At 41.6% G+C, this 25,622-nt stretch overlaps 1 protein-coding gene and 1 long non-coding RNA gene across 6 annotated transcripts in view; one reads left to right on the top strand and one right to left on the bottom strand.

Moving 5' to 3' along the window:
* Positions 1–18,754, bottom strand: part of SLC2A4 (solute carrier family 2 member 4) — a 48,639-nt gene extending 29,885 nt beyond the window's left edge. Inside the window, exons 1-3 of one of the 5 annotated variants that reach the window (XM_075206107.1) lie at positions 18,590–18,754; positions 1,263–1,367; positions 1,032–1,142 (exon numbers count right to left, since the gene is read on the bottom strand). In XM_075206107.1, the coding sequence (XP_075062208.1) occupies positions 1,032–1,142; positions 1,263–1,301 (150 nt within the window). In that variant the 5' untranslated portion in view covers positions 1,302–1,367; positions 18,590–18,754. The other 4 variants (XM_075206106.1, XM_075206105.1, XM_075206108.1 and 1 more) reach the window with 4 other exon arrangements.
* LOC142150920 (uncharacterized) lies at positions 1,758–5,609 on the top strand. The gene is made up of 3 exons (XR_012691106.1): positions 1,758–1,842; positions 4,713–4,778; positions 4,905–5,609. It is a non-coding gene; the product is annotated as an uncharacterized LOC142150920 (long non-coding RNA).
* Positions 18,755–25,622: the final 6,868 nt, after the last annotated feature.

Raw genomic sequence — 25,622 nt, forward strand, 5'->3', positions numbered from 1 at the left:
TCTTCTATTGTCCCGGAGTGAGATAAGAGCAGCGTCAGAGGTTTCTGTTGTCAGCAGATGTTGTTTCCTACACTTTCTACATGAAAGACTGATTCAGAGTTGGACATGAAAACTAGCGTATGACCATCAGCATGTACTGGCACTTGTCTTATAGCAGGTGGAAAACACACACTTCCTAACACTGGGCTATGCGTGTTTCCGCAGGTGTGCACGCCTTCATTGTACTTGGCCTGCGTTTGCACGCCCTGTCACGTCTCGCTAGGCACAGGCGGGTGTAGGTGGCAGAGGCACACGAGTCTGTATAGAAACATAAGTATGCGCAGAACGATTTTACATACGCCAAGCAAGTTGGCGTACGTTCCCTCCGTATCAGCCCCCAAGTAAGGAAATACATCCTGCCCCTGACACAATGCCCATTAGAATGAATGCTAAGCTATAGTAAGGCTAAATTACAAACATCTGAGCTAGTTGGTCAGCTGATGAAAACACTTGCTCTGTGTTATGGTAGAATGGCCAGAATATCATATGACCCCCTGATAAGCGGTATAACACAGGTAATATCAATTAATTACATGATCTGACAAAGTAGCCATGAGATAGTATCCCAGAAATAGGCATCTTCTTCTACACAGCAATATTATATTCACCAGTCAGACACCACGAGTCCACGAGACACCAGCCCCAATGTGAGATACTGACAATAGCATCATCAACAGGACACCACAATTCTAATGAGCACATTTGCCTAAACATTCAGTTACCAAGAAGGCACCTTACTCTCATCACTACAACATTAAAAATCAAATGGACGGGTTCCATGAACACTGAAGAATCCTAACATGAGTCACCAAATTACCTGCACCACTGAGGTTCCCCTAAACACACAATCACCCCATCAGAGGAGAATATCACCACCATTTCCATAGATACAACTCCAGCAATAATGAAACAATCTAATCCATACTGATATTGCATCCTAAAATAATCTCACACAAGCCAGGAACTCTGGACATCTCCAGAATGTCACCTACCTTTTGGGGCGCATTTATAACTCCAATGTTGTATCCAAACTGGAAAGATCCCAAGATGGCTGTGAAGACAGACAGAACTAGGGTCTTTGTGACACCTATGCGAACAACCTGCTAGAAGATAAAGGTGACACTTCAGTGGGGAGATCACACCTGTCCACAGCAAAATCCACTTCTTCTTATTCCCTTCCAGGAGATATCACCCCATCGTGTACCTTCCCAAATCATAATTACCTGCCCCCCTTCAATTGGCTGGAAACCTCCGGAGGGCATTTTCACTTCAATTAAAAAGAAACTCCAGTACAGGGTGCAAAATATTCAGAGAAATCCTTCAGTGACCTTGTTTAAGGGAGAAAAGAAGAAGGCGTGTGGGAGGGAACGGAGCCAGACCAGTGAAAGGGTTAGAATATCACAGAGGCAGGATTTCACACTGATTTGGGGGTCTAGTAATGACGTCAGGGTACCTGTGGAGGACAGCATGAGAACAGGAAGAAAAGAGGGGTAAAAGCAATGATTTGGGGGCTTGGGGAAATGACAGAAAACAAACAGGGACACAATAGGGAGACACAGACAGATTTGGTGGGCTACTGAGGGAGGGGGAGCAAAGTAAGAGGGTGCAATGTATAAATTTGTGGGACCACTAATGGTGACCGGGTCCCATAGGGGGCATCAGGAAAGAGACAGAAGAAGGAAGAGACGTAGAAAGTGACAGCAAGCAGTGGGAGTACCCTAGATGAGAGGACACAAGAGATACCTTGAATCTCTGCCAGTGGTCGGAGAAATAGTGAGTGAGCTGGAGAGGCTGACATGAGAGGTATGAGAATGAAGTGAGTGTTGTAGTGTTTAACCTGGGAGGGGTGAGAGGAGTTTAAGGATGGGGGCGGAGGGTGGGGGTCTTCTCTCCTCTGTCTGCCTAATTGTCTAAATCTGGATCCCTACATTTCATTGAAGGATTTGAAAGGTTACAAGTGGAGATGACCTGAGGGAAGTAGTTTATAATAGTTTACAGTTGCAGCAGGTGACAGAGGACAATGTAATACAAATAGAAGAACACTGACCACAGTACAAAGTTATAGACTGGGGATAAAGTAATCAAATGGACTTATAGACACTTTATATTACAAGTGCTGAGATCTCCGAGTCTATCCACCCCCCAAGCTGACTATCACTGAAAGGTCGGGGCTAGAAGCAGCTGTCTCTGCTAGAGAGCCGTCATGTCCTTTGGCTTGTGACATTGACTAAAATACCTCAGTAACCTGACACCTCCCAGGGGGCGGACAGGGGGTCAAGAACAGAGAACAGCTCCTGTAGGGACAGACAGAACTGAGTCACACGGGGCCGGTGGGTTTCGTAACCTTTCCAATCACACAGAATGTGTAATAATAGATAGTAAGCTCACGGGGACAGTCTCCCTTCTCTTATTACATTTCAGTCACCTTACCTCGTTCTGTCAGTCCCTTTAATAAATTATTATCATTACCTCTAACATTGAGAAAGCACCAACATATTCCACAGTACTGTACAATAAAGTCTTTTCCACATAAAAATGTAACACTATTAGGACAGGAACAGTTATGCTTCCAATAGATTGTAAGCTTTCTGGGTGTAGACCAGGGGCAAAATGTATTCAGGGCCGTCTCTTCCATTGGGCACGATGGGCAGGTGCCTGGGGGCCCTGCAGGCAAGGGGGGCCCATCCGAATCCTTTAAAAAAAAAAAAAAAAAAAAAAAAAAATGTTTTTTTTTTTTTTAAATACTTACCTTGCAGTCACATCAGCGGTGATCCGGCTCCCTCCCTGGTCCCCTCTTCCGTGCTGTGCTCGCAGTGACTGCTGCGTGATGTATCGCCCAGCATTCACTGCAACCACAGCACGGAAGAGGGCAGAAGAGACTCAGCGGCGCAGAAAAAAGAAGAGGATCGGACTTAAGGTAAGTTAAGGGGGCCCCTATATATATATATATATATATAATCACGTTTTTTTTTACATACATATATATTTTTTTTACACACACACACACACTATTTATATATATATATATATATATATATATATATATATATATATATATATATATATATATATATATATATATATTTTAGGGGCCCGGTACACTGCATTGCCCGGGGGCCCATAAAGTTGTTAAAGTGGCCCTGAATGTATGAAGCTGCGATATTTAATTTTAGGCACCAAGCCGCCATATCTAATAACTAGCGATTTTGAGGGGTAAGTTTGTCAAACTGCGAGTTTTCAGTGGATTTGAAAAGTAGAGATGTTGCCTATAGAAGCCAATCAGATTCTAGCTGTCATTTTGTAAAATGTACAAAATAAATGATAGCTAGAATCTGATTGGTTGCTATAGACAACATCTTCACTTTTCAACCTGACGGAAACTCACAGCTTGATAAATTTATTCGAGTCTTAAATTAGAAATCGCAGTCGATCTCGATTGAGTTGCGTTTTTCACAAAACTCAAACCGCCAGGGCTAAAGCATGTACCGTCTGATATATAGCTGTGTTCCTCACCCACTATGTACCCCCCCATACCCCATTTGTTTTTATTGTCCTTCCCTTCTTCCCCCCCCCTCATTTTATTTCTGTACCCCTTTAAAAAAAAAACAAAAAAAACAGAACTAATAAAAACTTTCTAAAGTTAAAAAAAACAGAAACTCAAATCACCAGGGTTTAGTGCTCAAATCGCGATTTTCAAACCAATACTCATTTCTGAATGGTTGTAAACTGAAAATGCGAATTTGACCTCACCAACACCATAAAAAACAGTTTACTTCATTGTTTGCGTCGATAGGAGTTTCAGGAGTTACAGAGAGAGTAGTGGAAGGAGCAGGATAGGGGTGATTGTTGGTTAAAGAGTTTTTTTGTCATATTATTTTAGTTACTTTTGTTTATCTGCCCTTGTCTGTCTCCTGGTCTGTGTCTTCAGAGCCTGTGTTTTGTTTGTGAGTGTTTTATGTCTTAGCACTGTGTTTGTTTGGTGGTTATGATGTGAGAGGAAGGACAGGTGAAGAGTCTAGGTGCAGTGCGGAGGAGAGAGAGGAGCAGGTAGGTGAGGAGGAGTGTGAGGAAGACAAAGTATGGGCGCAATGTGCGCTTTAGTTTTGAGGAGAATTGTGTCCTTGTTCATAACATCATTCCAGTGTATGAGCGGCTTTTGGGCACTCAAACAGCCAAAACAGCATTTTGACATAAGAATCAGTTGTGTTCATCAGTCTGTGCTTCTGTGAATGCGGTTGGGACTATCAAAAGAGCAATCGATAATTGCTGAAAACACATATCTGACAACAAGCGCAGAATGAAAGAGTAGATGTCTGAGGAGAGGAGGCAGCTGTAGGAACTGGTGGAGGCCGGACTGGTCATTGCCTGTACCTCCTATGAGAGGGAGTTTACACAACTAATCCCACGAGAAATTACTGATCAATGTCCGGGACACGGACAGGCCTCTGTCCCAGCCTAAGGCTGGTGAGTAATTAGTATTTTAACCCTTTATGCCAAATTAATGATCCTGCCTCACGGAAATGTTATACATTTTTGTACACTGAGTTCATAAGCCAGACACATATTAATATAATGTGCTAATGACATGTGAATGTCATCTGTTTATTTCACAACTTCCAAATTGTTTTGTAAACAAAATATATTAATATCAAACATCTCCAAATTTTAAATAGAGAGGTTGATCTGAAGCACAGATAACACCAGCAGTCACTTCCATAATGATGAAGACTCGTTAGAAGGTAATTTCACCTATGTAGAAAAACACACAAAACATAATTAATGTCACTGTCATTACACATAAACACCTGTAATTGGTTTGGTTCAGGTCATGAGGATTCATTCTTGGTCTTGTTTAATTTACCGAGGAACATCCCAAGCCTATCTATCGCCAGAGTCCGATACAGATTCAGCACCAACAGCAGCACCAGACCTAGCAGCGAACACATCATTCGGGAATGTGTAGATAATGTTACGCACGTTGCGGAGCTTGTGGAGTCTGCACCACAGAGCCCTCCTCAAGAAGCTCCACCAAACCAAGCAGAACCACCAACTGCTCCTAACTTGGCTGCTTCAGTGAAATTTACGGCTGTTCCACCAAGATTCAATGAGGAGAATATAAAGGCAGTTGACAAAAGGCTTAAAAAACTCAGACCCAAATTCGGATGTGTACAAGTTTTGAAAGAATTGATCCAACTGAATACGGCTATTAATAATCCGACTGGGGCAGTGAGAGAACTGTCTGAAAATCTGCGGGAAAATGCAAAACATCCTAATGGCCATCGACCTGTGGCCTCATTATCAGGTACCTGCAGTCAGAGTACCACACCTATACATCAGTGCCACCGGTCCCGCACCGTACTAGAGTGTGGATCAGGGGAGGAAGGCGGCCATACACAAGCCGTTTCAATGAACCAGAGCCCACACCCAAAAAATAAAATAATAGATATTTATTATTGTTGGTATTGAAAGCCTTAGTGCCTTTCTTCTAAATTCTTGTCCAAAAAAACCCCAAGTACCAATGTGTACATTTAACTATTGGTTTCTTACAGTTCTCATACATTTTCTATAAATAAAACAGTATACTTTAAGCAAACTGGTGTCAACTTGTAGTTTCACAACACCTGGAGTGTCACAGGTTAACCAACACTGCAATAGGCAAATTTTGGAGGAAATTTGATTTGTAACTTCTGAGACAGTATGTCATGATTTGGTTTTGTAACATTTCTAGAGGAAATCCTCATTCAGGCTAAACAGACCTATTTCATGTGAAGTGGCCAACACTGCCTGAAAACACAGCAGGAGGTCATTACCTTTCTTTCCTGTGTGGCCTTTTGTCCTGTGTGTTAGAACTAGGGATGTGCACCGGCGACTTTTGAGGTCTCGTGTTTTGTGTTTTGGATCCGGATTTTCATTATTTTAGGGGTTCGGATTTGTCTCGCAAAACACTTGACGAAAGGTCTCGGTTCGGATTTAAGGTTTTGGATTCGGATTTTTTTTGGAAAAAACATAAAAAGTTTAAAAATCAAGTTTTTGGGCTTATTTTCACTCCTATGCTATTAGTAACCTCAATAACATTCAATAACAAGCATTTCCACTAATTTACAGTGTATTCTGAACACCTCACAATATAGTTATTAGTCCAAAACATTGCAACGAGGTATCTTTCTGGACTGCGTAGAGGAGTGGGTCACCACAATATATATAATAAGAAAACCATCAAATTGTATGATTCGCACCAATAAATGTACCTGGACTGCGTAGAGGAGTGGGTCACCACAATATATATTAAAAACCCTGAACTTGTATGATTCGCACCAATAAATGTACCTGGACTGCGTAGAGGAGTGGGTCACCACAATATATATTAAAAACCCTGAACTTTTATGATTCGCACCAATAAATGTACCTGGACTGCGTAGAGGAGTGGGTCACCACAATATATATAATAAGAAAACCGTCAACTTGTATGATTCGCACCAATAAATGTACCTGGACTGCGTAGAGGAGTGGGTCACTACAATATATATTAAAAACCCTGAACTTTTATGATTCGCACCAATAAATGTACCTGGACTGCGTAGAGGAGTGGGTCACCACAATATATATTAAAAACCCTGAACTTGTATGATTCGCACCAATAAATGTACCTGGACTGCGTAGAGGAGTGGGTCACCACAATATATATTAAAAACCCTGAACTTGTATGATTCGCACCAATAAATGTACCTGGACTGCGTAGAGGAGTGGGTCACCACAATATATATTAAAAACCCTGAACTTGTATGATTCGCACCAATAAATGTACCTGGACTGCGTAGAGGAGTGGGTCACCACAATATATATTAAAAACCCTGAACTTTTATGATTCGCACCAATAAATGTACCTGGACTGCGTAGAGGAGTGGGTCACCACAATATATATTAAAAACCCTGAACTTGTATGATTCGCACCAATAAATGAACCTGGACTGCGTAGAGGAGTGGGTCACCACAATATATATTAAAAACCCTGAACTTTTATGATTCGCACCAATAAATGTATCTGGACTGTGTAGAGGAGTGGGTCACCACAATATATATTAAAAACCCTGAACTTGTATGATTCGCACCAATAAATGTACCTGGACTGCGTAGAGGAGTGGGTCACCACAATATATATTAAAAACCCTGAACTTGTATGACTCGCACCAATAAATGTACCTGGACTGCGTAGAGGAGTGGGTCACCACAATATATATTAAAAACCCTGAACTTTTATGATTCGCATCAATAAATGTATCTGGACTGCGTAGAGGAGTGGGTCACCACAATATATATAATAAGAAAACCACCAACTTGTATGATTCGCACCAATAAATGTACCTGGACTGCGTAGAGGAGTGGGTCACCACAATATATATTAAAAACCCTGAACTTGTATGACTCGCACCAATAAATGTACCTGGACTGCGTAGAGGAGTGGGTCACCACAATATATATTAAAAACCCTGAACTTTTATGATTCGCACCAATAAATGTATCTGGACTGCGTAGAGGAGTGGGTCACCACAATATATATAATAAGAAAACCACCAACTTGTATGATTCGCACCAATAAATGTACCTGGACTGCGTAGAGGAGTGGGTCACCACAATATATATAATAAGAAAACCATCAACTTGTATGATTCGCACCAATAAATGTACCTGGACTGCGTAGAGGAGTGGGTCACCACAATATATATTAAAAACCCTGAACTTGTATGATTCGCACCAATAAATGTACCTGGACTGCGTAGAGGAGTGGGTCACCACAATATATATTAAAAACCCTGAACTTTTATGATTCGCACCAATAAATGTATCTGGACTGCGTAGAGGAGTGGGTCACCACAATATATATAATAAGAAAACCATCAACTTGTATGATTCGCACCAATAAATGTACCTGGACTGCGTAGAGGAGTGGGTCACCACAATATATATTAAAAACCCTGAACTTTTATGATTCGCACCAATAAATGTACCTGGACTGCGTAGAGGAGTGGGTCACCACAATATATATTAAAAACCCTGAACTTGTATGATTCGCACCAATAAATGTACCTGGACTGCGTAGAGGAGTGGGTCACCACAATATATATTAAAAACCCTGAACTTGTATGATTCGCACCAATAAATGTACCTGGACTGCGTAGAGGAGTGGGTCACCACAATATATATTAAAAACCCTGAACTTGTATGATTCGCACCAATAAATGTACCTGGACTGCGTAGAGGAGTGGGTCACCACAATATATATTAAAAACCCTGAACTTTTATGATTCGCACCAATAAATGTATCTAGACTGCGTAGAGGAGTGGGCACTGGGCACCACAATAAAATATATAAAAAACCTTCAACAGGTCTGCATTACACTGCACATACGGCTGCTCCTCCATCCTCTCCATCATATACATGTTGGAGTTTTAGCGTGTGACAACCTCTTGTTTTTGATAATGTCAGTGCATTTTGAATATTTTTCAATTTGCCCCACACTACTGAATGTACTTTATCTATGATACGCATCTATCTATCTTGACTGCGTAGTGTGGTGGCCCCGGTACACAATTTGGTACCGAGGCCACAATATAATTAAAAAACCCTCCACGGGTCAGAATTCCACCAAAAAAGGGTATGGACTGCGTAGTGTGGTGGCCCCGGTACACAATTTGGTACCGAGGCCACAATATAATTAAAAAATTGGGCATCAACTGTCACCGTTGTTTAATATCTGATACACCTAAATATGGACTGCACAGTGGAGTGGCCCCGGTAGTAAATTTGGTGCCGGGGCCACAATACCTCCTCCAACTTCCAAGTGTAGTGTTTATAAAGACAGACAGCGTCGAAGTGTTATTAGTTGACTTTCTTAACCCTAAAATTGTCCCTGTTGCAAATATTCGTGCAATGGAGAGTTACTTTTTTATTGAAAGACTCAAGCTTTCAAGTGTAGTGTTTATAAAATATAAACAACAATACAGTAGTTTTAGAGCACGTCAATACCTCTTGTTTTAAATTATGACAGGGCATTTTACTTTTGGTTTAATTTCTTGAATTTGTTTAAATTTGGTTTTACTTTTTGAACATGGCAAACGACTGTTGATTGGTCATATAATGCAAAAAAAAAAGTTCCAAGATGGAATTGTCCTTAGGCCCTCACACCCACCCTTATGTTGTTGAAATAGGACATGCACACTTTAACAAACCAATCATTTCAGCGACAGGGCGTACCAAGCAACTTTGGCTGAAATGATTGGTTTGTTTGGGCCCCCACACCAAAAAAGCTATTCATCTCTCCCTGTACAGACTAAACGGGCTCTACTGAGGCAAGATGTCATCCTCATCCTCAACCTCTGATCCCTCTCCCCCTACAGTGTGTACTTCCTCCTCATCACACATTATCAATTCGTCCCCGCTGGACTCCACAACCACAGGTCCCTCTGTAGTATCTGGAGGGCAGTGCTGTACTTCATTGAGGAATTGATTATTAATTTTTATAAACATCATTTTTTCAACGTTGTGAGGAAGCAACCTCCTTCGCCGCTCACTGACCAGGTTCCCCGCTGCACTAAAAACTCTTTCCGAGTACACACTGGAGGGGGGACAACTCAGGTAAAATAGAGCCAGTTTGTACAGGGGCTTCCAAACTGCCTTTTTTTCCTGCCAGTAACAATATGGACTGTCTGACATGTCTACTTGGATGGTGTCAGCAAAGTAATCATCCACAATTTTTTCTATTGTGACAGCATCCAATGCAGCGAGAGTAGACATGTCTGCAATGGTTGGCAGGTCCTTCAGTCCGGACCAGATGTTATCAGCATCCCCGCCAGTGCCTCTTTTGGGAAAACTGAGCTTTTTCCTCGCAGCCATAGATGTGGAAGAAAATGAGGGTGGAGCTGTTGGCATGTCACGGTCCTCTTCAGAGGACAATCTCCTGACCAGCAGGTCTTTGCACCGCTGTAGACTTGTGTCTGCCGGAAACAGAGACACAACATACGCTTTAAACCGAGGATCGAGCACGGTGGCCAGAATGTATTCCTCTGACTTTAAAAGAGTGACCACCCTCGGATCCTGGCAAAGCGTACGAAGGGCTACATCCACAAGAGCTACATGCTTGGTGTAATCGCAATGGCTTACCAGCTCCTCCCTCACTTTCTCCAGCTGCTTCTGCAACAGCCTGATCAGGGGAATGACCTGACTCAAGCTGGCAGTGTCGGAACTGACTTCTCGTGTGGCAAGTTCAAATGGCTGCAGAACCTTGCACAACACGGAAATCAGTCTCCACTGCGCTTGACTGAGGCGCATCCCCACTCCTTTGCCTATGTCGTAGGTGGCTGTGTAGGCCTGAATGGCCTTTTGCTGCTCCTCCATCCTCTGCAGCATATAGAGGGTGAAGTTCCAGCGCGTCACAACCTCTTGTTTGAGGTGATGGCAGGGCAGGTTCAAGCTTTTTTGATGTGCCTCTAGTCTGCGGTAGGCACTGGCTGAATGCCGAAAGTGTCCAGCAATTTTGCGCGCCACCGCAAGCATCTCCTGCACACCCCTGTCACTCTTGAGGTAATGCTGCACCACCAAATTAATGGTGTGGGCAAAACATGGGACGTGCTGGAAATTGCCCATATTTAATGCCCGCACAATGTTACTGGCATTGTCTGACACCACAAATCCCCATGAGAGTCTAAGTGGGGTAAGCCACTGGGAGATAATTTCCCTCATTTTCTCTAATATGTTGTCAGCGTTGTGCCTCTTATTAAAGCCTGTAATACACAATGTTGCCTGCCTTTGCACGAGCAGCCATTTTGTAGTTGCTGCTACTGATGCAGCTGTTGCTGTTGCTGCGGAAGGGGATGCATCTACCCAGTGGGCTGTCACAGTCATATAGTCCTTCGTTTGCCCAGAACCACTTGTCCACATGTCCGTGGTTAAGTGGACAGTGGGTACAACCGCATTTTTTAGAGCACTGAGGACACTTGATCGTACTTCTCTGTACATTTTTGGTATCGCCTGCCTAGTGAAGTGGAATCTCGACGGGATTTGGTACCGGGGACACAATATCTCCATCAACCCTCTAAATCCCACTCCACTGATGGCGGACACCGGGCGCACGTCTAACACCAACATTGCAGTTACAGCCGCAGTTATACGCTTTGCAATAGGGTGACTACTATCGTATTTTGTGGTCATGGCAAACGACTGTTGGACGGTTAATTGTTTTGTGAAAGACTTAGCGGTCTTACGACTTCCCCTCTGGGAAGATGACCGACTAACAGCAGCAACAGCAGCAGTGGCAGTAGTAGGCGTACCGCTGCAGGATTCCTCGGATGAATCCCGTATTGAGGAGGACTCAGTCTGGCTGCTGACTTGGGCTGCAGGACTGAATCTGATGGAGATTGTGGAGGAAGTTGACGAGGAGGGTGTTGGTGGTGTGTATCCAACTGGACCACGGGATTTAGGTGTCCCTGTACCGATGAGGGTCCTAGCCCCAGTTCCTGAACTAACCACTGAACTATGAAGGTTATTCAGGTGACGTATAAGGGAGGATGTTCCTAGGTGGGCAAGATCCTTACCCCTGCTTATTTGAGCTTTACATAAGCTACATATGGCCATACATTGGTTGTCTGGATTTGGATAAAAATAACTCCAGACCGAAGAGGTGCATTTTTTGGTCTTCTGACCAGGCATGACGATGGGCTTTTTCATCCCATGGACATCAGCTGTTTCCCCCCCTGGTGCCTCATTTACAATAACCACATCACCATCCTCATCATCAAGTTCCTCCACAGCGCCAGCTACATCATCAATAGCCTCCTCCCGAGCCACCTCTTCCCGTACAGTGATGGGAAGGTCAGGCTTGACAACCACCAACATCCTTGGACTCGCCTTGTGGATTTGTGATAAATTCTCTTTAGAAGGCAGAGTTGTTTGCTGTTTTGTTGCTGACAGCATAACTCTCTTCAATTTTTTGTAGGGGGAGGGAGGTGGAGGAGGGCTAAGATCCGTGGGTGAAGCTGGATCACTAGTCATGAACACGGGCCAGGGCCTAAGCCGTTCCTTGCCACTCCGTGTAGTAAATGGCATATTGGCAACTTTACGTTTCTCCTTAGATGATTTTAAGTTTCTCTTTTTGCTACTTTTTCTTAACTTGGGCTTTTTGGATTTTACATGCCCAGTACTACGAGATTGGGCATCGGGCTTGGAAGACGACGTTGATGGCATTTCATCGTCTATGTCATGACTAGTGGCAGCAGCTTCAGCATTAGGAGGAAGTGGGTCTTGATCTTTCCCTACTTTATCCTCCAAATTTTTGGTCTCCATTATATGTAGCACAAGATACTGCAGAATGTGTGAACTTGGTAATATTGCAGTACCAATGGACTTATACTGCTGGATTGGTTTTGCAAATTTGGTTATAATTATATATTTTTTTTTTAATTTTAAATTTTTTATTTTTTTTTACTTTTTTTTTATTTTTTAAAAACTTGGGAATAATGGGGAAATAACTATGCCCTTAGAAGCACAGAGCACAGGACACAGCACCACTGGACTGAACAGGACACGGCACAGGACCCAGCAGCACTACGGAACTCAGCAGGACAGAGCACAGGACACAGCACCAATGGACTGATACTGCAGAATGTGTGAACTTTGTAATATTGCAGTACCAATGGACTTATACTGCTGGATTGGTTTTGCAAATTTGGTTATATGTATATATATTTTTTTTAATTTTTAATCTTTTATTTTTTTTTACTTTTTTTTTATTTTTTAAAAACTTGGGAATAATGGGGAAATAACTATGCCCTTAGAAGCACAGAGCACAGGACACAGCACCACTGGACTGAACAGGACACGGCACAGGACCCAGCAGCACTACGGAACTCAGCAGGACAGAGCACAGGACACAGCACCAATGGACTGATACTGCAGAATGTGTGAACTTTGTAATATTGCAGTACCAATGGACTTATACTGCTGGATTGGTTTTGCAAATTTGGTTATAATTATATATTTTTTTTTTAATTTTTAATTTTTTATTTTTTTTTACTTTTTTTTTATTTTTTAAAAACTTGGGAATAATGGGGAAATAACTATGCCCTTAGAAGCACAGAGCACAGGACACAGCACCACTGGACTGAACAGGACACGGCACAGGACCCAGCAGCACTACGGAACTCAGCAGGACAGAGCACAGGACACAGCACCACTGGACTGATACTGCAGAACACAGCACAGCACAGCACAGCACAGAACTAAACAGCACAGCACAGAACTAAACAGCACAGCACGAGATCTACCAGGACAGAGGACCACCTAACACACCCTCCCTCTACCCTGATCAATGCCCGAGTGAAGATGGCGGCGACTAGCGGGGAATTTATAGGATCCGAGTATCGCGAGATCCGACAACGGGATTATGAGTCAGAGCCTCAGTTTCAGATTTGAATTTGGCGCCAATACCCGGATCTGTCTCGGATCCGACTTGGATCGGCAACGTTCGGGTGGGCTCGGATTTCAGAAATCCGAGTGCGCTCATCTCTAGTTAGAACCTGTTTGAACAATGTAGACAGTAAAAGTGATTTGGGTACTAGAGATTGATGACAATCTTGTTAAAGTTTAAAATCACATTAACTCCAAGCTTGGAATAAATATCACATCCTGATATTAAATAGCTGATGCAAAATGTCAGACGTTTTGGGGCCAGCAAAGAGTTCAGGGGGCTGGGTCACCTCCTGTCAGCACAGCCTTACCATGTAATGTATCATTATACCATTTGTACTGGAGATAACTAGTACCTTAAACTAGTGTGAATAACTGTCCTTATAAGGACACCTGAGCTAATAAAACATCACTGCTTCACAAGCCTGGTTTGACGACTACTTACCTGCTGTAGTTCCTGTGACCTGCAGATTAGAGCAATCTAATCCGTTATCCGGCTGTTCTGAGGTTGGGACCGAGCATCCGGTACCAACGCTCTGTCCGCTACCTGCAGCTCTGGCCAATGTTAAAGGCAGGGCCAGGGTACAACAACTTCATGGGGCTCCCCTTATAGTTGAGCATGTAAACAAATTTACGCGGTGGAGCACAACTAATGGTATGTGTGTTCATAGAATTGGGGGCTGGTGATAGGTCAGGGGGAACCATCCCCAGCAACCCTGATCTGAAGGAAGAGGTCAGGGGTACCAGCCCAGGTGCCCAGTTAGGGTACACTAGCAGTGAGAGTTACCCAGAAGGCACCGGTTCTAGGCGCCAGTGTAGGAGCCCAGTGGTGGCAGGAGGAGAGCAATTTGGCATTAATAAAGGGGACAGTGGCAAGACAAGCTCAGCCGGTCCCCAGCAAACACAACAGACAGGGTGACATAGAAGGTCCATCCTGTCACACTGCTTATTTAGGTAATTATGATATAAATATTAAAACTATATTTGTTTTTTCGTTAACCCATGAGGTTTATTTCAAAACACATACACATACCCTTTACTTGGCGGCCGAGGTTGAAGTTACACTTTCCTGTGCTTATGCCGATGATTCTACAAGAATTTATGCCAAGCAGTAAAGACGGAATAATGCAAAGTAACAAACTTATTGAGTGAATGATAAACCTCAAGATAAATAGAAGTCTGTATAATCTTTTCTCTGACTTGCGTCCCCCTTCTGTATTCTGCACATCAGCTGACGTTATGGGCTCCCCGGCTTCCTCACTGTCTACTACCGGTGGTAGGGAATACTAAATATGTAACAGATAGCACAACAACACGATGTCAGCTCCCTTACCTGGGGCGTAGAGAAGCACCACCAGATTTATCAAGGCACCTGAATCTGGTCTTCAATAGGCCAAAGGTACGTTCTATGACCCTCTATTGGCTGTGTGAGCCTCATTGTATCTGTGCTGTGCAGCAGAGGTGTCATTAAAGACACATAAATACAAGGAAATAACACATCCCCTCAAAATATATATATATATATTTATATATTACCTGAAACAGCATTATTATTATATCAGATGCCCAGTAGCCATCACTCCGGCATCTCACCACTGTTATTTCTGATAGAGGGCAGATTGGTGCAGGAAATAGGCATTATGGCACAGTAAAATGTATATCATACTTGCCTACATTTTAAATCTGTAGTCCAGGACATCCTGAAGTACAGGTCATGTGACAGAGGGTAGGAGGGGCATGACAACATTGTTGTCTCACTATAGCCCCGCCCCCACTAAAATGACTGTAATTCAAGGTATTGACTAGCGGGGATAGAGGGGTTCCCAGGCGCAGTGGATGGGTAGGATGGGAAAAGGGGGTAGGGGAATAGGCGGGGGTAACAAAGAATTAATAACAGAGAGATGGTATGATAGGTGTATTGTCAAGATGGGACAATAACAAAATACACACGAGTGGTCACTCCCATAGGGTAAACAATATTGAGATAATAACAAAACAGACAATAACAAATATTGGGGCGAAACGCGTAAGTTTCCATACATCTACTTCATTGGATATCAATATCTAATGTTTACAACCCGGCTTGAGATTTCGCATGCGCACCGGACCTTTTCTCGCTTCCGGCAAACTTCATTACACATCTGGAAAGGAAGAGGGAGCGTGTGACACGCAATAGCGGAACAACTCCAGGTCCGGAACACCCGGACAATCTCCCTAGGACGCATCCATCCCTTTCTCTCTCAGGAGGCCACCAAAACTATCATCCACGCACTCATCATCTCCCGCCTGGATTATTGCAACCTCCTCCTCACTGGCCTCCCCCACTCCCGGTCTCTCCCCCCTCCGCTCTATACTCAATGCGGCTGCAAGACTCATCTTCCTCTCACGCCGCTCCTCCTCTGCCTCCCCTCTCTGCCTTGCCTTACACTGGCTCCCCTTCCCCTACAGAATTTGTTTCTGCTACGATCCGCGGCGGCTCTGGCCACCACCGCGACTCACTTCCGGGTCCGGCTCGGCGTCCCGGTCGTCATGACGATCAGCCGTGTAAGAAATTAGGACCTAAATTTATTGGTCCATTTACCATCCTAAAGCAAGTCAACCCAGTGGCCTTCAAATTGAAGCTTCCGGAATCTTTAAAAATTCCCAGTACATTTCACTGCTCTTTGTTGAAACCTGCCCGGTCTTCCAGACAATTCAAACCTCGACAGCCCTCTAGACCTCAGCCAGTTTCGGTAGGTGGACATCAAGAATTCATAGTCGAGAAGATCCTTGATTCAAAAAAGGTTCAGGGTCAGTTCCACTACTTGGTTCATTGGAAAGGATACGGCCCGGAGGAAAGGTCCTGGGTACCACAAAGAAATCTTCACTCAGATGAATTACTTGCTGATTTCTTTAAAAAGTTTCCCAGAAAACTGGGTGTCAGGGTTCCTTGACCCCTCCTCAAGGGGTAGGTATTGTTACGAGCCGTGGCGGCTCTGGCCACCGTCACGACTCACTTCCAGGTCCGGCTCGGCGTCCCGGCGGTCATCATGACGACCGGGACGTCATTTCCTCCTGTCCCGGCCGTTGCATAGACAACGGTCGGGACGCTCTTTGCCTCCAGTGCCGCGTCCCGGCATCTAGGGCAGCCGGGCGCGTGTGCACATCATACATAGTTATAGCCCAGCTGGGCTAAATAATACCTTCTGTGCAGGACAGATTCTGATTGGGTTTCATCTGTTTATAAGGCAGGAAGGGACAAGCCCTCCCTGCCGGTTATAGTTCCTGTTACAGTGCTGTAGACCTGCTCCCTCTCTCTGTTCCTGTTTATCCTTGATCCTGTTACCGTTGCCGACCCTTGCCTGAATATTTGACTACGTTTGCCTGCCTGTGCCCCTTGACTTATTGCCTGTACCCTGACGCTGCCGTTTTGCCTGTGACCTCTGACTCCGGCTAGTCCCCTGGATACTCTGTTTGCTGCCGGCCCTCGACCCTTGCTTGGACTTCAGTCTGCTGGTTACTCTTAGACACTATCACTGGGTTCTCCCCAGTCAGTGCACAACTCACGACCCTCTGTTGTCTGCGGCCAAGTCTGTCCCCACCACTAGGGGCTCCAGTGAACACCAGAACTCAGAGCAGACTCCGGGTTTTGTGGTGCTGACTGTTGGGGTTCCTAAAAGTTTCAAACTCCTCACCAGCACTTACAAGGCTCTCTCCCACTCTACTGCTCCCTATATATCTAACCTACTCTCCATTCACTCCCGTCCGCTCCCTGCACTCGACCAATGACCGCCGCCTCTCCTCCACTCTGATCACCTCTTCCCACTCCAGAATCCAAGACTTTTCCCGTGCAGCCCCCCTTCACTGGAATGGCTTCCCTCGCTCCATCTGTCTCTCTCCTACTCTGTGCTCCTTCAAACGTGCACTCAAAACTCACCTCTTCCTCAAAGCCTACCAACCATCCACTTAACCCCCATCTCCTCCGCTCATTCTCCCCTCTCTCCCCCATGCCTCAACTGGCTCCTCTTGTGCCTGGTCTGTTTACCCTCCCTTAGGATGTAAGCTCACATGAGCAGGGCCCCCTCCCCTCCTGTCTCCATACCCGTTCTTCTGCTCCGTGTTTATTGCATCTGCCTGCCTGGAGTTTCTGAAGTATTGGTACTTTTTGTTTATTGTTCTGTACTGTTACACCCTGTATAGTCTACTGTTTGTACTGTGTACAGCGCTGCGGAAATCTTGTGGCACCTAACAAATAACTGATAATAATAATAATAGGAGGGGGGTAAATTTATTTACCCACATCCTCAAAATGCTACCATACGCACTGCTTTTCCTCGTATATACTATCTGTACTTCAGCTATGGGATAACCACAAGCCTGTGCATATATTACTCCCATTTGTACCGTGAGGTGCCTGCTCATGAACTATCATTGAGCCAATACCATCCATAGACTGAGATTAAACAACCTTGAGTTCACACTTCTTCACTTGCATTGCACCGGCAGGCCATCTATAAAGACTATCCGCCTACTGACCGTATTCACTGTTCAGGGTCACACATTGACTTCTACAAAACCACGGCCTCAGTATTCTCCTGCCATCCCGAGTAAGGCAATAGTGTACTTCATTCATTTAGAGTGGCCGGCTCAGTTATATTTGTTACTGTCTGTTATTATCTCAATATTGTTTACCCTATCGGAGTGACCACTCGTGTGCATTTTGTTATTGTACCATCTTGACAATACACCAATAATACCATCTCTCTGTTATTAATTCTTTGTTACCCCTGCCTATTCCCCTACCCCCCTTTCCCGTCCTACCCATCCACCACGCCAGGAAACCCCTCTATCCCTAACCATAAGAGGTTTGGGATCATTTCCCTCCACATTTCCCCTTGGCTGCATACAGATTTACATTGGGAAGTGCAGATCTCCCATTTTTCTTTTATATGTGATTATGTTCCGCCCCCGCTATTCAATGCCGTGAATTTCGACAATTTATAGGATCCGGGAGGTTTGCCTACTCTTCCGGGAGTCCGGGACTGCTGCTTTAGTCCAGCTGACTGCAGCCTCCAATCAGAAAACAACAAATACTATAAAAGGGGGCCTTACCTGTTGCCAGTGCAATGTTGTAATTCAGACATCAACCTGGTTCTCAGCAGTCTGCAATCTTTTCTGTTGTTTCAGCTCACACAGTGCTGTCCGTATTCCGGCTCCAGTCCGATTCCAGCACTCTGGTTCCATTACGGTTCCAGTAATCCACTTCCAGCATTCCGGTTCCAGCATTCCGGTTCCAGTCTGGTTACACCGATCCCCTTCCAGCATTCCGGTTACACCGATCCCCTTCCAGCATTCCGGTTAGAGCATACCGGTTACACCGATCCCCTTCCAGCATTCCGGTCACAGCATTCCGGTTACACCGATCCCCTTCCAGCATTCCGGTTAGAGCATACCGGTTCCAGTCTGGTTATAGTAATCCAGTTACTGTTTGCTCTCCTCTCCTAGTGTTCCCAGTATCTGCACCAGTCCATTCACTACATTATCAGGCCACCCAGCATTGTCTACGTAGTCATCAGTCCAGCTCCAGAGACACAACCTAGTCTGGGTACAGACAGATCCCCAGACGTAACAGGTACATAGGGTGTAGATACAGATGATTATTATACAGGTACATAGGGTGTAGATACAGATGATTATTATACAGGTACATAGGGTGTAGATACAGATGATGATTATTATACAGGTACATAGGGTGTAGATACAGATGATGATTATTATACAGGTACATAGGGTGTAGATACAGATGATTATTATACAGGTACATAGGGTGTAGATAGAGATGATTATTATACAGGTACATAGGGTGTAGATACAGATGATTATTATACAGGTACATAGGGTGTAGATAGAGATGATTATTATACATGTACATAGGGTGTAGATACAGATGATTATTATACAGGTACATAGGGTGTAGATACAGATGATGATTATTATACAGGTACATAGGGTGTAGATACAGATGATGATTATTATACAGGTACATAGGGTGTAGATACAGATGATGATTATTATACAGGTACATAGGGTGTAGATAGAGATGATTATTATACAGGTACATAGGGTGTAGATACAGATGATTATTATACAGGTACATAGGGTGTAGATAGAGATGATTATTATACATGTACATAGGGTGTAGATAGAGATGATTATTATACAGGTACATAGGGTGTAGATACAGATGATTATTATACAGGTACATAGGGTGTAGATAGAGATGATTATTATACATGTACATAGGGTGTAGATACAGATGATTATTATACAGGTACATAGGGTGTAGATACAGATGATGATTATTATACAGGTACATAGGGTGTAGATACAGATGATGATTATTATACAGGTACATAGGGTGTAGATACAGATGATGATTATTATACAGGTACATAGGGTGTAGATACAGATGATTATTATACAGGTACATAGGGTGTAGATAGAGATGATTATTATACAGGTACATAGGGTGTAGATACAGATGATTATTATACAGGTACATAGGGTGTAGATAGAGATGATTATTATACAGGTACATAGGGTGTAGATACAGATGATGATTATTATACAGGTACATAGGGTGTAGATACAGATGATGATTATTATACAGGTACATAGGGTGTAGATACAGATGATGATTATTATACAGGTACATAGGGTGTAGATACAGATGATGATTATTATACAGGTACATAGGGTGTAGATACAGATGATTATTATACAGGTACATAGGGTGTAGATAGAGATGATTATTATACAGGTACATAGGGTGTAGATAGAGATGATTATTATACAGGTACATAGGGTGTAGATACAGATGATGATTATTATACAGGTACATAGGGTGTAGATACAGATGATGATTATTATACAGGTACATAGGGTGTAGATACAGATGATAAGGATTATACAGGTACATAGGGTGTAGATACAGATGATGATTATTATACAGGTACATAGGGTGTAGATACAGATGATGATTATTATACAGGTACATAGGGTGTAGATATAGATGATGATTATTATACAGGTACATAGGGTGTAGATACAGATGATGATTATTATACAGGTACATAGGGTGTAGATACAGATGATGATTATTATACAGGTACATAGGGTGTAGATACGGATGATGATTATTATACAGGTACATATGGTGTAGATATAGATGATGATTATTATACAGGTACATAGGGTGTAGATACAGATGATGATTATTATACAGGTACATAGGGTGTAGATACAGATGAGGATTATACAGGTACATAGGGTGTAGATACAGATGATGATTATTATACAGGTACATAGGGTGTAGATACAGATGATGAGGATTATACAGGTACATAGGGTGTAGATACAGATGATGATTATTATACAGGTACATAGGGTGTAGATACAGATGATGATTATTATACAGGTACATAGGGTGTAGATACAGATGATGATTATTATACAGGTACATAGGGTGTAGATACAGATGATGATTATTATACAGGTACATAGGGTGTAGATACAGATGATGATTATTATACAGGTACATAGGGTGTAGATAGAGATGATTATTATACAGGTACATAGGGTGTAGATAGAGATGATGATTATTATACAGGTACATAGGGTGTAGATACAGATGATGATTATTATACAGGTACATAGGGTGTAGATAGAGATGATTATTATACAGGTACATAGGGTGTAGATAGAGATGATGATTATAATACAGGTACATAGGGTGTAGATACAGATGATGATTATTATACAGGTACATAGGGTGTAGATACAGATGATGAGGATTATACAGGTACATAGGGTGTAGATACAGATGATGATTATTATACAGGTACATAGGGTGTAGATACAGATGATGATTATTATACAGGTACATAGGGTGTAGATACAGATGATTATTATACAGGTACATAGGGTGTAGATAGAGATGATTATTATACAGGTACATAGGGTGTAGATATAGATGATGATTATTATACAGGTACATAGGGTGTAGATAGAGATGATGATTATTATACAGGTACATAGGGTGTAGATACAGATGATGATTATTATACAGGTACATAGGGTGTAGATACAGATGATGATTATTATACAGGTACATAGGGTGTAGATACAGATGATGATTATTATACAGGTACATAGGGTGTAGATACAGATGATGATTATTATACAGGTACATATGGTGTAGATACAGATGATGATTATTATACAGGTACATAGGGTGTAGATACAGATGATTATTATACAGGTACATAGGGTGTAGATAGAGATGATGAGGATTATACAGGTACATAGGGTGTAGATAGAGATGATTATTATACAGGTACATAGGGTGTAGATAGAGATGATTATTATACAGGTACATAGGGTGTAGATAGAGATGATGAGGATTATACAGGTACATAGGGTGTAGATAGAGATGATTATTATACAGGTACATAGGGTGTAGATAGAGATGATTATTATACAGGTACATAGGGTGTAGATATAGATGATTATTATACAGGTACATAGGGTGTAGATAGAGATGATGATTATTATACAGGTACATAGGGTGTAGATACAGATGATGATTATTATACATGTACATAGGGTGTAGATACAGATGATGATTATTATACAGGTACATAGGGTGTAGATATAGATGATTATTATACAGGTACATAGGGTGTAGATAGAGATGATGATTATTATACAGGTACATAGGGTGTAGATACAGATGATGATTATTATACAGGTACATATGGTGTAGATAGAGATGATTATTATACAGGTACATAGGGTGTAGATACAGATGATGATTATTATACAGGTACATAGGGTGTAGATACAGATAATGAGGATTATACAGGTACATAGGGTGTAGATAGAGATGATGAGGATTATACAGGTACATATGGTGTAGATACGGATGATGATTATTATACAGGTACATAGGGTGTAGATACAGATGATGATTATTATACAGGTACATATGGTGTAGATACAGATGATGATTATTATACAGGTACATAGGGTGTAGATACAGATGATGATTATTATACAGGTACATAGGGTGTAGATACGGATGATGATTATTATACAGGTACATAGGGTGTAGATACAGATGATGATTATTATACAGGTACATAGGGTGTAGATAGAGATGATGAGGATTATACAGGTACATATGGTGTAGATACGGATGATGATTATTATACAGGTACATAGGGTGTAGATACAGATGATGATTATTATACAGGTACATATGGTGTAGATAGAGATGATTATTATACAGGTACATAGGGTGTAGATACAGATGATGATTATTATACAGGTACATAGGGTGTAGATACAGATGATGATTATTATACAGGTACATAGGGTGTAGATACAGATGATGATTATTATACAGGTACATAGGGTGTAGATAGAGATGATGAGGATTATACAGGTACATAGGGTGTAGATACGGATGATGATTATTATACAGGTACATAGGGTGTAGATACAGATGATGATTATTATACAGGTACATAGGGTGTAGATACAGATGATGATTATTATACAGGTACATATGGTGTAGATAGAGATGATTATTATACAGGTACATAGGGTGTAGATACAGATGATGATTATTATACAGGTACATAGGGTGTAGATAGAGATGATTATTATACAGGTACATAGGGTGTAGATACAGATGATGATTATTATTATACAGGTACATAGGGTGTAGATATAGATGATTATTATACAGGTACATAGGGTGTAGATAGAGATGATGAGGATTATACAGGTACATAGGGTGTAGATACAGATGATGATTATTATACAGGTACATAGGGTGTAGATACAGATGATGATTATTATACAGGTACATATGGTGTAGATAGAGATGATTATTATACAGGTACATAGGGTGTAGATACAGATGATGATTATTATACAGGTACATAGGGTGTAGATAGAGATGATTATTATACAGGTACATATGGTGTAGATAGAGATGATTATTATACAGGTACATAGGGTGTAGATACAGATGATGATTATTATACAGGTACATAGGGTGTAGATACAGATGATGAGGATTATACAGGTACATAGGGTGTAGATACAGATAATGATTATTATACAGGTACATAGGGTGTAGATATAGATGATGATTATTATACATGTACATAGGGTGTAGATACAGATGATGATTATTATACAGGTACATAGGGTGTAGATACAGATGATTATTATACAGGTACATAGGGTATATATACAGATGATGATTATTATACAGGTACATAGTGTGTAGATACAGATGATGATTATTATACAGGTACATAGGGTGTAGATAGAGATGATTATTATACAGGTACATAGGGTGTAGATAGAGATGATTATTATACAGGTACATATGGTGTAGATAGAGATGATTATTATACAGGTACATAGGGTGTAGATACAGATGATGATTATTATACAGGTACATAGGGTGTAGATACAGATGATGATTATTATACAGGTACATAGAGTGTAGATACAGATGATGATTATTATACAGGTACATACGATGTAGCTACAGATGATGATTATTATACAGGTACATAGGGTGTAGATACAGATGATGATTATTATACATGTACATAGGGTGTAGATACAGATGATGATTATTATACAGGTACATAGGGTGTAGATACAGATGATTATTATACAGGTACATAGGGTGTAGATAGAGATGATTATTATACAGGTACATAGGGTGTAGATACAGATGATTATTATACAGGTACATAGGGTGTAGATAGAGATGATTATTATACAGGTACATAGGGTGTAGATACAGATGATGATTATTATACAGGTATATAGGGCGTAGATACAGATGATTATTATACAGGTACATAGGGTGTAGATACAGATGATTATTATTATACAGGTACATAGGGTGTAGATACAGATGATTATTATACATGTACATAGGGTGTAGATACAGATGATGATTATTATACAGGTACATAGGATGTAGATACAGATGATGATTATTATACAGGTACATATGGTGTAGATAGAGATGATTATTATACAGGTACATAGGGTGTAGATACAGATGATGATTATTATACAGGTACATAGGGTGTAGATACAGATGATGATTATTATACAGGTACATAGGGTGTAGATACAGATGATGATTATTATACAGGTACATAGGGTGTAGATACAGATGATGATGATTATTATACAGGTACATAGGGTGTAGATACAGATGATGATTATTATACAGGTACATAGGGTGTAGATACAGATGATTATTATACAGGTACATAGGGTGTAGATAGAGATGATTATTATACAGGTACATAGGGTGTAGATAGAGATGATTATTATACAGGTACATAGGGTGTAGATACAGATGATGATTATTATACAGGTACATAGGGTGTAGATACAGATGATGATTATTATACAGGTACATAGGGTGTAGATACAGATGATGAGGATTATACAGGTACATAGGGTGTAGATACAGATGATGATTATTATACAGGTACATAGGGTGTAGATACAGATGATGATTATTATACAGGTACATAGGGTGTAGATATAGATGATGATTATTATACAGGTACATAGGGTGTAGATACAGATGATGATTATTATACAGGTACATAGGGTGTAGATACAGATGATGATTATTATACAGGTACATAGGGTGTAGATACGGATGATGATTATTATACAGGTACATATGGTGTAGATATAGATGATGATTATTATACAGGTACATAGGGTGTAGATACAGATGATGATTATTATACAGGTACATAGGGTGTAGATACAGATGAGGATTATACAGGTACATAGGGTGTAGATACAGATGATGATTATTATACGGGTACATAGGGTGTAGATACAGATGATGAGGATTATACAGGTACATAGGGTGTAGATACAGATGATGATTATTATACAGGTACATAGGGTGTAGATACAGATGATGATTATTATACAGGTACATAGGGTGTAGATACAGATGATGATTATTATACAGGTACATAGGGTGTAGATACAGATGATGATTATTATACAGGTACAA

The sequence above is a fragment of the Mixophyes fleayi genome, chromosome 4 (assembly GCF_038048845.1).
Source record: "Mixophyes fleayi isolate aMixFle1 chromosome 4, aMixFle1.hap1, whole genome shotgun sequence".
In the NCBI taxonomy this organism is placed as follows: Eukaryota; Metazoa; Chordata; class Amphibia; order Anura; family Limnodynastidae; genus Mixophyes; species Mixophyes fleayi.